Source organism: Silurus aristotelis (assembly GCF_946808225.1).
Source record: "Silurus aristotelis genome assembly, chromosome: 24".
NCBI lineage: Eukaryota > Metazoa > Chordata > Actinopteri > Siluriformes > Siluridae > Silurus > Silurus aristotelis.
Window position 1 is genome coordinate 12576057 of NC_139597.1, and position 15265 is coordinate 12591321.

Below are 15265 nucleotides of genomic sequence, written 5' to 3' on the forward strand. Positions count from 1 at the left end.
GGAGATGCCCAGGGTTGAAGAGACGATAGCTGGCTCTCTCTCCTTAGGTGTTGCATCGATGAAAACTTCGGTATTGTGTTGTGCTAGTGGGCAGGGCAGGGCAGGCCGTGGGCTGCCTCCACACGATGGGTGTGTTGCAGGCATACCAGGCCAACCTACAGGCTCTTTCCGTGGCACCGTCCCTCCTGGAGTTTGCCCCTGGCATGGCCAGTGCTATCCTATAAACCGGAGTATGTGCCTAAAGTGCCTCAAGACCTGTCATTTTGCAGGCATTCGATGTAGCTCTCGTTTCCTCAGGGAACTAGGGTTACATAAGTAACCTAGTAACGATCAATCGATCGATCGATTGATCCATCTATCTATCTATCTATCTATCTATCTATCTATCTATCTATCTATCTATCTATCTATCTATCTATCTATCTATCTATCTATCTATCTATCTATCATCTACTCTTTTGGTCAAAGACTACAGACTAACTGACTATGCATTCTCCATTCTTCATCAGCCTAATCAGGATCCAGAATCTTAACCTTTTTTATTATCCTAAAAGAAAACAGACTACAAAGAATCTCCGACTATACGTCTACTTTTCAAAAATAATCGAACATTTGACATCTTACTAATTTTCCATAGTAGACTCAAATTGCTTATATGAAAAGCACCATCCACATCCGTCTCTCTGGCCTTAGAACTTGAGTTAAACTTCAGTCACGGCTTTTGATTAAATAAAGCCTTACTGTTGCTCTTGACTCAACTGATCACTGGCTGCACTTCATGATTAGTTCAGTTTTCTTCTGAATTCTGTTTCTCTTTGTTGCTAAGCTGTTATGACTCAATGCACATCTCATCCACATAGCCAAAGAAATCACTTCAACTATTTACAGTGGTTTCTACTGGAAAATCCACTTTGCACTACACAATATTCTCTTTTTTGTCAACATGGTCACTTGTGTGACTCATGTTTGTGATACACACTGTTAATTAATAAGGAGAAGTATAGAGGTGTCTTTTAAAAGAGGATATACAAAAAAACACAAAAATATATGTCTCATTTGTAAAGAATTTCATAGATAAACTTAAAAAAAAAAGGTCTAAGGGGTGTACCCAAATAAGGATTTATATAGACGAATCAGAAAATTAAAATCTTGCCTATAGTCAACTGATTGTCAAATTGTCAAACACTGTCAAATTGTGTGTGTGTGTGTGTGTGTGTGTGTGTGTGTGTGTGTGTGTGTGTGTGTGTGTGTGTGTGTGTGTGTGTGTGTGTGGGTGGGGGCGACACCGGGCAGGCAACAAGTGGGCTTTTTTTCCCCACACATTGCACACAGTAACAACTTACTACTAAAGCAACCAAAACTGCCTGTCAAGTGGTAGAAACTGACAATGCATTTTTATCTATTTGACATTCAAATGAAAGGCAATATGGATGAATTTTCTTTTATAAAACAAATCTTCGACTATTTGGTGTCACCCAAATATATATCACCTTGAAACATTTAAATGGATATCTACACCATTAATTTGAAACAAAACCTCTGGAAAACACAATGGAAAAGGCTGATTAAGTGATGCAGCAGGCTCAGGCAAAACTGCAATCTAGAAATCTAGGGCCAAATAGAGCTACAGACATGCTGTCAATTAATCAAACCAACAGCTAAATTGCAAACATTCTGTTAACCTCAAAATCGAAGGGACAAAAGGTCAAAAGTTCCTGTCGATGGCTACTGAAACAGAGTAAGTAAGGAAAATTCCACCCAGGTTATGTGTAGTGAGAATAAAATGCCTGACGCGGCAGTGAAAAAATGCACTCAATAAGTTAATTCATTCAAATCAGTGCTCTCATTCAAGTGCATGGTTTCATATAGTTATACCTTTTCAGCTATGTAGCTTATATTATGGCATTATCATTTAAGCTGCACCTTTTTTGTAAAGTAACTTGTAACTATACACACATGTTCACAAGTGTGAACACACACATGCACACACACACACACACACACACAGATTTAGGTCTAGTGATACAAGCATGTAGATGTAATACATGACTTGAGAGACATAAAGGCACATACATAGAGAGAGAGGGAGAAAGAGAGACAGAGAAAGTGAAAATCTGTCGTATCATATAACCAGTGCACTAATCACAGCAGATTGGAGTGTGCTGTGCCCCCACATGCTCGCCCGAGCCTCCAGGGGAAGACACCCACCCACACACACTCTCACATACCCAAACTAACAGCTCCCCATTTACACTCCAAGTCTGACTAGTCCATATAATTTCTTTTCCTTTCAGCTATTTATAGTCCAGTGCTCTTGTGACTCAGTTACTTCTGCATCCGTGCGGACCAAACCGCTGAATCTTTGACAAATTACATCACAAGTGAACATTTAACACCCTGTACTACTTTAAAAGTTTGCTTTAGCAGGTGAATCACTGTATTTGTTGTGCAGTACGAATGATTAAGTGCAACAGGTGTGGGGTCCCATTCTAAATGTATTTGGAAAAAACTAAATACTGCTGCCATTTAGAAAAGTGTTTATTATATCTGAGTGCAATTCCTTGGAGCTGATGTTCTTCTGACATTTACTGTACAAAATCCTGGCTATTAAAGTACAGGCATCATGAATCACCATTTCTGTCGTGTCACAAGGAAGGGGAGATTAAGAATTACAGTCAACACCTTTCAGGTGAAATTACTGTATACAATAAACGTGCAATGATTCACATTTTCCAGTCAGATGGAGAAAGTACAATGTACTGTGTAAGTTTACTTTTGTGTTTTTGTTTTTTTTTACTACTAAACTAAACACTGTTTCGCAATTTAAGTTCATTTCTATAGCTCTTTCCACAATGGCCATTGTCTCTCTGATTGTGGCAAGGAAAAACTGACTTAGGATGGTATGAGGAAGAAACTCTGAGAGGAACCATCCTCATTTGGGTGACACCAAGAGTGTGATTAGAAATAAGAAAAACGTTAAAATAAATAAATATAAATATCATGGGCACCAGAGTGTGTGACAATTTTCTTCACTATTTATTTTTTAGACAACTTTTTACTTTCACTCAGTACATTTTTACACGAATATCTGTACTTTCTACTTCTTACATTTTTTAAACAGGCCAGTTACTTTAGTTATATTAATAATGTGTTAATGCAAATTCATTTAAATGGCATTAATTGTATTAATGTGCCCATTTTATTTGTCCATTTTTATAAAAAAAATATAAATACATATAAAGGAGGCAAAATGAAAATCTTCAACAAGACACAAGTTTGTTTATGACGTCCTTTCTTTAATCAGCTATATATAATGTATATATATGAAAAAAAAAAATTCCATTGAAATGTTTTTTTAATCAGTAAACATTTGTTTACAGATGCGCCAAGTCAAAAATCAGCTCCATGATCCGCCATGATGCACACAATTAACCCTCTGGCAATTTGAAAAAAAAAAATTTTAATCGATTGACAGCATTAATATTAATATGAAGTGACGTCCAGTTACCAGAGTCACGCTAAAACAGATAGTAGTAAAAGCTACGTTTTACTTAAGTACATGTCAGAGCCCAAACTTCTTTACTTTAACTTGAGTAAAAAAATATAGTCAGTACTTCAACTTCTACCTAAATATTTTAAAACATGAGCATCTGTGCTTCTACTTAAGTGAAGGATGTGTAGACTTTGGCTACCTCTGCATTTACAGTAATCCCGTTTTACCGCAGTTCGAATCTCGTGGCCTCGGTTTATCGCGGAATTGCATTTGCCACATAACTAATTTGTTTCGCTGACTTTTGGTCTCTCACGGATAGCACGATAGACCAAAAAACTTATAGGGAATTGTTTTAATGGAGTTTTATGCTTAAATAATGAAATTTATTAATAAAAAAAATTATTATTATTCTATAAAATGAAGTAAAATGTTAACACAGTATAGTACTGTATACATAAAATCATATTTTTTGGGGTGGCTTCCGTTTATCGCAGGCGGTTTTGGAACGTAACCACTGGGGATTACTGTATGTACTGCAGCAAGGTGAAGTTCTGTTTTCCAGTTATTCCATAAATGCCAACGTATGAACTGCCAGTTACTAAAAGAATTAACAGGCTCATAAATACAAAAACATTGGTGCGTGAACACACACAAACGCACACACACACAAATTGTACTCACAGATCAAAACGAAGATTCTGTCTCTCTTCAAAGAAATAGTCCAGAATGAACTTGCGCACAAAGTCTGGGTTTAGTGTGTTATCTATGATTTCCGTCCTCCCAAACTGAAAGATAAAAACAGAGCGACATAGTCAGCGATCGAATTAAGCACAATCCACCAAGATTTGTTTGAAATTAAACATAACAGGTCAGCGTATTCCAGGTGAAAAATTTCAAAGGTACAGCAGGTTACAGCAGCAGATGTTCAAAATGAAACATAATATAAAGAGACACACTTGTATGTTGGCTAGAACAATGTGCAAAAATGCCTTTGTGAAGCACTGAACTAAGCAGAATATTGATGATCAAAGTGTTTGGTTTCTAAGTAGTTGCATTAGTTGTAGTTTATATGTGATTGTAAGTTGACTAAGTACAAGAACTGGAAAAGAATACACAGTATATAATACCCAATAAAATACCAATATATGGGCTGTTATAATTGTTATTCTTTTAAATCACATAAAATTACTGTTTATACTGGTCTATCACTATAAATGGTTTTAGCCATTTTTTTGATGAGACCAGTGCTTAATGTTTTGCCTGGAATTTAGAATTTCCTTTATTCTCTGTGTTTCCAATATGTCATTTTTCTTAATACAGTAATTTCCGGACTATAAAGCGCACCCATATATAAGCCGCACCCACTAAATTTTACAAATATATATTTTTTTATCATTAATAAGCCGCACCTGTCTAAAAGCCGCAGGTGTCTACACTAATGTACTTCACACAGGCTTTAACGAAAGACACGTTACACATGGTGAAATATGTTGCGCTTCCTTTAGGAGCATAGCGGTATTTTGGGAATAGCATGCCAGAAGCGAGCTCTCCCTTCACCCTGACTCAACGTGCTACAACGGCGTGTATCTAAACAGTAGCCGACCAAGAAAGTCATTGTTCACTGTCTTCCTCCTTCCTTTCACAACTATTTCTCTCGGGAGTTTATCTTTTGGCATCGTTGTGCGTTTAAAAATCAGCCAATGGAAGTTTTTTCCTTCCGATGCCATGCAGCTCATAACACATGTGAGGTGCGTTTTTTTGTTTCCGTTCGGAAATTGTATTGGTCGAATGTTATGGGGTTCAGTTTTTTGGCTTGAAGTCTGTGAAACCGGGAAAAAAAACAGGAACAATTCATAAATTAGCCTCTTCGTTGTTTAAGCCGCGGGGTTTAAAACATGGGAAAAAAGTAGCGGCTTATAGTCCGAAAAATACGGTACTTAATACTGTAACTTTCAACCTGCGTACACCTATGCTGGACTTCTCTAAGCTCAACACATATTTTATGTCTTGTAGTATTGTAATGATAATGATATCAGTGTAATTACCTCCCTTAATATCAATTCTCTGTATAGACCACGTGGCACCAGGACACCCTAGGCCGTAGGTCGATGATCGACTTTGTGGTCGTTTCATCTGACCTGCGGCCGTATGTCTTGGACACTCGGGTAAAGAGAGGGGCGCAGCTGTCAACTGATCACCACCTGGTGGTGAGTTGGATCCGATGGCGGGGGAGGAAGCTGGACAGACTCGGCAGACCCAAGCGTACTGTGAGGGTCTGCTGGGAGCGTTTGGCCGAGCCTCCTGTCAGAGAGATCTTCAACTCCCACCTCCGGCGGAGCTTTGACCAGATCCCGAGGAAGGCCGGAGATATTGAGTCCGAGTGGACCATGTTCTCCACCTCCATTGTCGAAGCGGCCGCTCGGAGCTGTGGCAGTAAGGTCTCCGGTGCCTGTCGAGGCGGCAATCCCCGAACCCGGTGGTGGAAACCGGAAGTAAGGGATGCCGTCAAGCTGAAGAAGGAGTCCTACCTGGCCTGGTTGGCTTGTGGGACTCCTGAGGCAGCTGACGGGTACCGGCAGGCCAAGCGAACTGCAGCCCGGGTGGTTATCGAGGCAAAAACTCGGGCCTGGGAGGAGTTCGGTGAGGCCATGGAGAAGGACTATCGGCTGGCCTCGAAGAGATTCTGGGAAACCGTCCGGCGCCTCAGAAGGGGAAAGCAGTGCCCCACCAATGCTGTTTACAGTAGAGGTGGGGAGCTGTTGACCTCAACTGGGGATGTCGTTGGACGGTGGAAGGAATACTTCGAGGATCTCCTCAATCCCGCCGTCACGTCTTCCATTGAGGAAGCAGAGGCTGAGGGCTCAGAGGCGGACTCGTCCATCACCCAAGCTGAAGTCACCGAGGTAGTAAAGAAACTCCTCGGTGGCAGGGCACCAGGGGTGGATGAGATCCGCCCTGAGTACCTCAAGTCTCTGGATGTTGTGGGGCTGTCTTGGCTGACACGCCTCTGCAGCATCGCGTGGCGGTCGGGGACAGTGCCTCTGGAATGGCAGACCGGGGTGGTGGTCCCTCTTTTTAAGAAGGGGGACCGGAGGGTGTGTTCCAACTATAGGGGGATCACACTTCTCAGCCTACCTGGGAAAGTCTATGCCAGGGTACTGGAGAGGAGAATACGGCCGATAGTAGAACCTCGGATTCAGGAGGAACAATGTGGTTTTCGTCCAGGCCGTGGAACACTGGACCAGCTCTATACCCTCTACAGGGTGCTGGAGGGTTCATGGGAGTTTGCCCACCAGTCCACATGTGCTTTGTGGATTTGGAAAAGGCATTCGACTGTGTCCCTCGCGGCGGCCTGTGGAGGGTGCTCCGGGAGTATGGGGTCGGGGGCCCTTTACTAAGGGCTGTCCGGTCCCTGTATGACCGAAGCAGGAGCTTGGTTCGCATTGCCGGCAGTAAGTCAGACTTGTTCCCGGTGCATGTTGGACTCCGGCAGGGCTGCCCTTTGTCACCGGTTCTGTTCATAATTTTTATGGACAGAATTTCTAGGCGCAGCCAGGGGTCGGAGGGTGTCCAGTTTGGTGACGACACGATTTCGTCTTTGCTCTTTGCAGATGATGTTGTCGTGTTGGCTTCATCAGACCAGGACCTTCAGCATGCACTGGGACGGTTTGCAGCCGAGTGTGAAGCGGCTGGGATGAGAATCAGCACCTCCAAATCCGAGGCCATGGTCCTCAGTCGGAAAAGGGTGGCTTGCCCACTTCAGGTTGGTGGGGAGTTCCTGCCGCAAGTGGAGGAGTTTAAGTATCTTGGGGTTTTGTTCACGAGTGAGGGAAGGGTGGAACGGGAGATTGACAGACGGATCGGTGCAGCTTCTGCAGTAATGCGGTCGATGTACCGGTCTGTCGTGGTGAAGAAGGAGCTGAGCCGCAAGGCGAAACTTTCGATTTACCGGTCAATCTACGTTCCTACTCTCACCTATGGTCATGAGCTCTGGGTCATGACCGAAAGGACAAGATCCCGGATACAGGCGGCCGAAATGTGCTTCCTCCGCAGGGTGGCTGGGCGATCCCTTAGAGATAGGGTGAGAAGCTTAGTCACTCGGGAGGAGCTCAGAGTAGATCCGCTGGTCCTCCACATCGGGTCAGCTGAAGTGGCTCGGGCATCTGTTCCGGATGCCTCCTGGACGCCTTCGGGGAAGGTGTTCCGGGCGCGTCCCACTGGGAGGAGACCCCGGGGAAGACCTAGGACACGCTGGAGAGACTATGTCTCCCGGCTGGCCTGGGAACGCCTTGGTGTCCCCCCGGAAGAGCTGGAAGAAGTGTCTAGGGAGAGGGAAGTCTGGGCATCTTTGCTTAGACTGCTGCCCCCGCGACCCGGCATCGGATAAGCGGAAGAAGATGGATGGATGGATGGATGTATAGACCACCATCAGCCGATAATAGTTTTTATTAAATTTTTTTCATAAAACCCTTAAGTAATGCGAGCAGAAAAAGAACATATAATCTTTCGATGGGAATATCTGATCATAATTTTTGAGAGGACTCAAAAAAAATTTTATGAATAATTTTGCCCTTCAGCAGATTAACTGGTCAAGTCTTCTGCATTGTGAAGATATTAGGATTTGTAATTATATGTTTCTCACAACTATTAATTAAATATCTTCTTTTACGAGAAAGGTTAAAAATAAATCTAGACAAAAGATGACATTAACCTGGCTCAAGGATGCCCTTTGGCAACAAATAAAGGAGCGAGACTTTGCATTGAAAAGGGCACTTAAATCAGGAAATAGTAACAATAGGCACATTTTTATATCCTTAACAAATAAAGTAATGAGATATAAGAAAGGCTAAAACTTATCCTTTTTTATCAAAATAATTGATGATGCAAGAGGTAATGGGAAAATTATTTGGAAAAATCTAAATAAACTGACTGGAAGAAACATTTAACAGTAGACAAAGTGAAATAAAGAAATGTTAGCAAACATTTTATATATGTTATTTTTTATAAATTCAGTTGAGGAATGGTTAAAGTCTTTCATCTAAAGATATTGTGTGTAGTCTAATTAATCATAATAAACCAACTTTTGGAATATATGAAATATCTGAATTTAAAGTTATAAATATTCAAAGTTTATGTAGAGCCTCAAAAGCATGCATATGGATTAAATACTGCATTTTTTAAAACATATAAACATATTTTAGCTTGTCCTATTACCCATCTAATTAATCTCTCATTTGCACAAGGTATTTATTGGAAGACACTATAGTGTTTCGATCTTTAAGGGTGTGTATGTTGGATGTAGGAAACTATAGACTGATTAGCATATTACCTACAGTTGCCAAGTAGGTATTTTATTACCTAAAGTGGCTGAGAAATAGGTAACAAAACATCTGATTACTTACTTGAATAAGGGTCATACCCCTTTGCGTTCAATGCAATTTGGATTTCAATTTAATCATTCAACTGTAACTGCAAATTATATCATCTTGTTAACCATGAAGTACTCCTTTAAAAGCTCACTCTTTTTTTACTTTTTTCTGTTCAAGCTATTAAATGGACGACATCTTACTTAGCAAATATGAGGCAAAGTGTGCATTTTGGTCAATCAATGTACCAAAATTGTAATATTGGAGTTCCTGAAGGATCAATTCTGGGCCCTATCCTGTTCAGTCTGTATATAAATGATATACTTGCCACTAGTCTGTCCATCTGTTAGTATTTGAATGTATGCTCATGACACAGCTCCCCTTCAGGAAGTTGAGCTGCATCAACAACGTTTTGGGAAGGCTTCTGTGTTAACCACATGTGTAATTTATCCAACAAAAAGGGGAGACATCACCAGCAGGGTGACAACATAAATAAATAAAAAGCACATGCGGTGGAGACGGCACTAGCTTCTGTTTGTTCAGGAAGTGCTCTGTATGTGTCTGCTATAAGAGGACAGGTAACTACTGGTAAGCGGTAAAAATAAAAATAAAATATATGGAAAGCAAGCAGTCCTTTCGGCTGTGTGCTCCCTCTTGCCCCCGCTTCATAACGGGGGATACACACAGTTTGTGTGTCACTTGCTTGGGAGCAGAGCATGCTCAGTTGGCTTTTGAGGGAGCCGGTTGTTTGCAATGCGGCTGCTGTTGGCTTGGCCAGCTGAAGATCAGAAACAGCGTTGGCTAAGTAAGCTCAATAAGCATTTTATGCGATCTACGTCGCTTCCTCCATGACAGGGTCTGCCTTTTATTCTTGACCTGAACACCGAGGTGTCAAGATCCTGAAGCAGCCCATATTCAGCCCGCCTCTTCAGCCTCAATGTAGTGGGACTGAAAGGGTGCGATTATGCCCCGGGTTGAGGCTGGCTGGCTGGCTCTCTCTCCCCCCGGGTGCTGCATCATCCCTCAAGGCCCCGATATTGCCCACAAAGCCCCTTGAGACCTCATCAGCTTTTTGTTCAGCTGATCCTTAGGGACAACACATCTGTGATCTCCTACATCAACTATCAGGAGGGTCTGCAATCTAGCCTCCTATACAAGCTGGCATGTCAGATCCTCCTTTGTGCCCAAGGGAAGCTACTCTCGGTGATGGCAGTACACATCATTGGGGTGCCAAAACCAGGGAGCGGATGCCCTTTTGAGGCAAGGGTCAAGGCTTTGGTTGGTCCCTTGATAGCCAGGCAGGCTATGGTTTGTGGACTTGGTAGCCATTCTTGAGCACCCTCCCTGAAAGATTCATTCCAGGAGGGATATTCTCTCTCATGCAGGGGGCACCTTTCTTCACCCCCGCCCAGTAATGTGGAGGCTGTGGATGTGGCCCCTGAGGGGGCACAGCTCTTAGCCTCTGGTCTATCAGCCGAGGCAGCAGGCTCTGGATTCTCCAATCCAGAGCTTCCTCTATGAGGAGGTCGTATGCAGCGAAATGGCACCTGTTTACTATGTGGTGCAAATGCCACCAATCGGATCCAAGGAACAGTTTACCATGGGGTTGTCTCCTTCCACCCTTAAAGGTTACGTGTCCGCTATTGCAGCTTTTTGTGCTCCACTTGCTGAGCAGTCACTGGGCAGAAACCCGTTGGTAACATGTTTCCATGGTGGTACCCGGAGGCTGAGGACTCGGGTGCAACCTAGAGTGCCTGCGTGGCACCTGGCCGAAGCCCTGTCTAAGCCTCCCTTCGAGCCCTTGCCTGAGGTGCTCTTAAAATTTCTGACAGTTAAGAATTTTTCTGCTGGCCATCGCCTCCCTGGAGAGACGGGGACCTTCAGGCATCTTATTGTCATTATTTCACACCGAACACCTTTCATTAATTTCTTTTTTATGAAAGCAAAGTTTTTTAAAGTAAAAATATTTAAAGTAAAAACATTTTATTGGTGTAAATACATGTAACTATAGAAATACACAGACATTCCTGTATTGCTAAATTATAATTTTACCATTCTATTAGCCAAAATTGTAGCTTGTGTGAATCAGATGAAGTTCTTGGGCATGCTTATTTGCTGACCTGCTTTTATTTCTAATTAGGTAATAGGTAATTATTGCTCAACAAATTTGTACGAATCAGTTAAGGTAGCAAAATACATCATGTATTACCAGTGTTAAACAGCAGCATTTTATTTACCGGAAAATCCAGTACCTACTGCATTTTGTGAATTTGGCTACACTGAAATGACACAGTCTGTTTTGCCCAAGGCTGTGCGACTTTCAGTGCATGTTATCCATTACAAGGACCTATAATATTCCAGCTTAATCATTTTATTCGCCACGTAATATATCATGACACTGGCTGTACTTGCACAGAAGACTGTAAAATAGCAGATGATCTGAGTCATTTGGGCCATACTCAGCTTAATATTAAGGCTCATCTCCTTTGAGTAACTGATTGAGGTTTTTTAATTTACTGGCATTAACAGTTTTGTAGAAAAGCTAATGTTTCTTTGATTAAAAAAAAAGAATATTAAAAGAGTATTTTGACTTTTATTTAGCAAATTATTCAACCATTTGCATGCATCCATATGGTGCCCATGATATAAAACTGACCTCTCTCCACTCCTTGTTGCCGATCCCTTGGGTGTACAGCACACAGACTGCAGGAGGAACAAAATTAGTGTTTTAAAAAAAAGGAAACAGACAGAGAATAACTATTAAAAAGCTACATGCCGAAGATTGTGCATTCCTTCCTTTACATACATTCCTTCCTTTACATATTTAATACTGTACACTATGGAATTAAAGCAAGTCGTGAGCTGCAACTGGTGTCCTGCAGCCGTACATTGTTTTACCAGATGCCAATCTGACAGACAGACAGACAGACAGACAGACATACAGACAGACAGACAGACCTAAATCAAGAAAACAAGCAGGAAAGAAAGAAAGAAAGAAAGAAAGAAAGAAAGAAAGAAAGAAAGAAAGAAAGAAAGAAAGAAAGAAAGAAAGAAAGAAAGCTTTGAGATCTTTCAGATAGAAGAGATATATGCATTTATCTTAGATTAAATGAATATTCATATTGTAAATAAGCATTTTTTATTAAAAAATTAGCTCGCCTTAATATGTGCATTTACTATAAACACTAATCCATTGAATAAACAATAAACAATAACTAAATAAAAAGTCAAACATGAATGACATGGAAATGTCAAAATTCTGACTAATTCAGCTTGATGTAATGGAAGTATAATGAGGGAATAGAATAAATAAAATAAAAACTAAAAAAAGAAAAAACTGAAATCAACCGTTAGCTTTAAACAATATATAGCTTTCCACTCGTTGCGTCTGAAGTGTTTGAGAGTGCTAATATTCCCCTTCACCTGAGGAGCTTTGTCCAGGTTATAAGGGGAATATTGTGCATGTGTGTGTATGTGTGTGTGTGTGTGTGTGTGTGTGTGTGTGTGTGTGTGTGTTTGAATAAAAAGAAAAGCATAAAAGGACAATCAGCAGGAAGGACTGAGTGGTTTTATACATGGAATTGAAGCTAAAAAATTGTGAAAAACTAAACAGGCATGCTGGAATGAAAGCATTGGTGTTTTTAACATCCAGCCGTCTCAGCTGTGAGCCCATTGCCGGCCATGGATAGATTTGTTAATACTGAGAGACTGGCGTAGCAAGCAGTCAGCATTAACAAGGCTGAAGCTCAGCACAAATGCCCACTCTGATGAATGTACATCCATAAAACTCGTGCTTATAGTTAATAGGCTTATGAAACATCTTTCTAAATATCCATGCTCTCCTTGAAGGATGATAGCCTTTTGTTTTGTTCTTGCTTCTCCTACGATTCACATCTGTGCTCTTTGTCCTTTTCCTAGTCTGATTAATGTAATCATATGATCTGAGCCTCTATGGCTGACTTGCACAACTCAAGAAAAAAGTATATGCCGCTTGTAATAAAAAACAGAATTATTGACACAAAAATGTCTACACATAAATTTTGGAAATGTTGCAAGCATTTTAAAGGGAACAAACTAGCAACCACTGAGCAAGCTAACATGAATGGAGTTTTGGCATTTTGTGTACTATATAACAGTGAAACATAATTGCCTGTCATTGAGAACGTATTTTTGGTTTTGGTGCCCATAGTTGTCTAGTTATTAAGAACTAGAGCAGTCTAAAGCTAAGATTTTCTCTGCAATTACTTTTGAATTTAAACATGGACAAACAGCAAAAGCCAGCAATCAGCTTCAACATCTTTTGACTAACTTTTGATCATATTTGTAACCTGACATTCAAAATAAGTTAAATGGCAATTAAATTACTCAAAACTTGACTGAGAGAAAGGCAGATAAATGCTGTGTCTTTTTTTCTAACTTCGCTCAGTGTCGTTTGGGAATTGCTTTGGGCGTGACCAACTACAGAAGCTCCTATGACACCATGTCTGTCTTGACAGACAGGTTGACCTGAGATCAGGCTCCGCCCCACCTTTACTACTCAGGTCGACCCCTTAAAATATAATTTATGCTTTTTTAAGGCTGTTAACCTCTGTTCACCACTCAGCCAGTGCTACAGGGCTTTGCCGATGGGTGTGAGGAGTGCGAGACTGGCTCTCAGCGGGCAGCATGCTGACCAGCGTCCAAAATCGGACGGCTCGGGACCATGGGGAAAGTCTCACCTGTTGTTTCCTGCCTGTCAGGAAGATGGTGATCCACTGACAGGTGGCAGGGGGTATAGTGGCAGGGGGCACGGGGTATGAGTTTGGAGTAGAGAATTTCCTGAATTATTGTATTAAAAGCTGAACTGAAATCGACAAACAGAATCCAGGCATATGTCCCTGGGCAGTCAAGGTGTTGCAGAATGTAGTGCAGCCCCGTCAGCTGTTCTGTTACATTCTTTAGGTGGGCCAATACCAGCTGCTGAAAGGTCTTCATGATGACAGATGTCAGAGCGACAGGCCTGAAGTCATTCAGTCTAGTGATGGAGGGTTTCTTGACGACCCGGATGATTGTGGAGAGTTTAAAGCAGAACGGGACCTCACACAGTTCCAGTGATCTGTGATCTGAGCCAGTTGGTCTAAAAGAGACACATCCTCTTCACATATCATGAGCGAAACTTGTGCTGGGAAGAGTTGTTAGAGTGGTCCAACACTGGTCCATCTCGTCACTGTTTTGACTACAGGCTTAGCAGATTTTAGATCTCATCATGTATGTTGGAACCAAGCAGTGATTGGAGTTCCCCAAGGCTGCCCAGGATACAAACACATCAGCCTCTCTTTTTACCCTGATATGCCCATCACTCTGGAACAGGATAAATCTGGACTCATCAGACCACATGACCTTTTGTTTTTATTGCTTCAGAGTCTAGTCTTCATGCTTCTGAGCAAACTAAAACCTTTTTTTTCTCTCTTTATTTTTTCCAAATAACCTCAATTTTGTGCGGAAATGCTCTTATTTTCAAATAATCATAGCCTACTATACTACTACTGTGTTTTTACTATTTGATTTCACCAAAAGATCATTCAAGATTTTTCCACCCACATTACTTTCTTAAGATTGAAGCTTCACCACTATCTTTTCAGGTTTTAATAATATGTTGGACAGTCTCAGCCCAATTGTTGTAGTTTCCCATTACTTGTGTTCTTTGCTTGATGCAGGTCAATAATTTGAGCAAGGAAAATTAGAAGCCACTCACTGCATCAATTAGGGTTAAATAACCTGTTGTCAGCTGAAACTGCTGTAATTATCCAATGGAAGCCTCTTATCTGTTTGGTTAGTTCAAGTAGGTGGGAACTTTATTTCGGCCTGGCAATGTCCATAATATGATAATATAATGTAATACAAATAAATGATCAAATTGGATTGCAATGTTTACACTGAATATAAACAGTTTTTTTGGAATGTGAAATTGGATTAAAATAATTCAGATTGCCTGAAGTGGCAAAATAAACAATTTAATGTATTTAAGAGAAAGCAGACCTCTTTATGCTTATTCCATTATAGCCCTCATCTGATATTTAATGCCAGGCTTGCATGATTCGTTATATTCCTGTCCAAGGCAAATGTTGCCATAAGTTGGCCGCCCACCTTGTTTCTATATCTGCAGCCCTCACCACATGCACATCAAGATTAGTCACTGAAGCTCAAAGCACACTTCACACAATCACTGCACGAACAAAAAAGTTCAGTGACGCACTAAGGAAGTGTGTAAGAATTTTGTTTATGATGGAATCCTTACTTTATATGGGGGGTTGCTGCCTTGGATAACATGAGATAATGGCTGGTTGCTGGATCTGTCTGCGTGAGAGAGTTTCTGTGTGCATACATCTCCAGCAACATCTGAGCCAGGTGAGTAGTGCAGAACAGA

At 41.3% G+C, this 15265-nt stretch overlaps 2 protein-coding genes across 3 annotated transcripts in view; one reads left to right on the forward strand and one right to left on the reverse strand.

The window, feature by feature from the left end:
* Nucleotides 1-12008, forward strand: part of alg10 (ALG10 alpha-1,2-mannosyltransferase) — a 117388-nt gene extending 105380 nt beyond the window's left edge. Inside the window, exon 4 of the mRNA XM_083528577.1 lies at nucleotides 11993-12008. The gene's annotated coding sequence lies outside the window, so the exon portion shown is untranslated. The remainder of the gene's footprint in view (nucleotides 1-11992) is intronic.
* Nucleotides 1-15265, reverse strand: part of LOC310719113 (copine-8) — a 132296-nt gene that overhangs the window by 81106 nt on the left and 35925 nt on the right. For both annotated transcript variants that reach the window (XM_083528482.1, XM_083528483.1), the window contains exons 3-4: nucleotides 11516-11562; nucleotides 4175-4278 (exon numbers count right to left, since the gene is read on the reverse strand). In XM_083528482.1, coding sequence (XP_083384608.1) covers nucleotides 4175-4278; nucleotides 11516-11562 — 151 coding nt within the window. The remainder of the gene's footprint in view (nucleotides 1-4174; nucleotides 4279-11515; nucleotides 11563-15265) is intronic.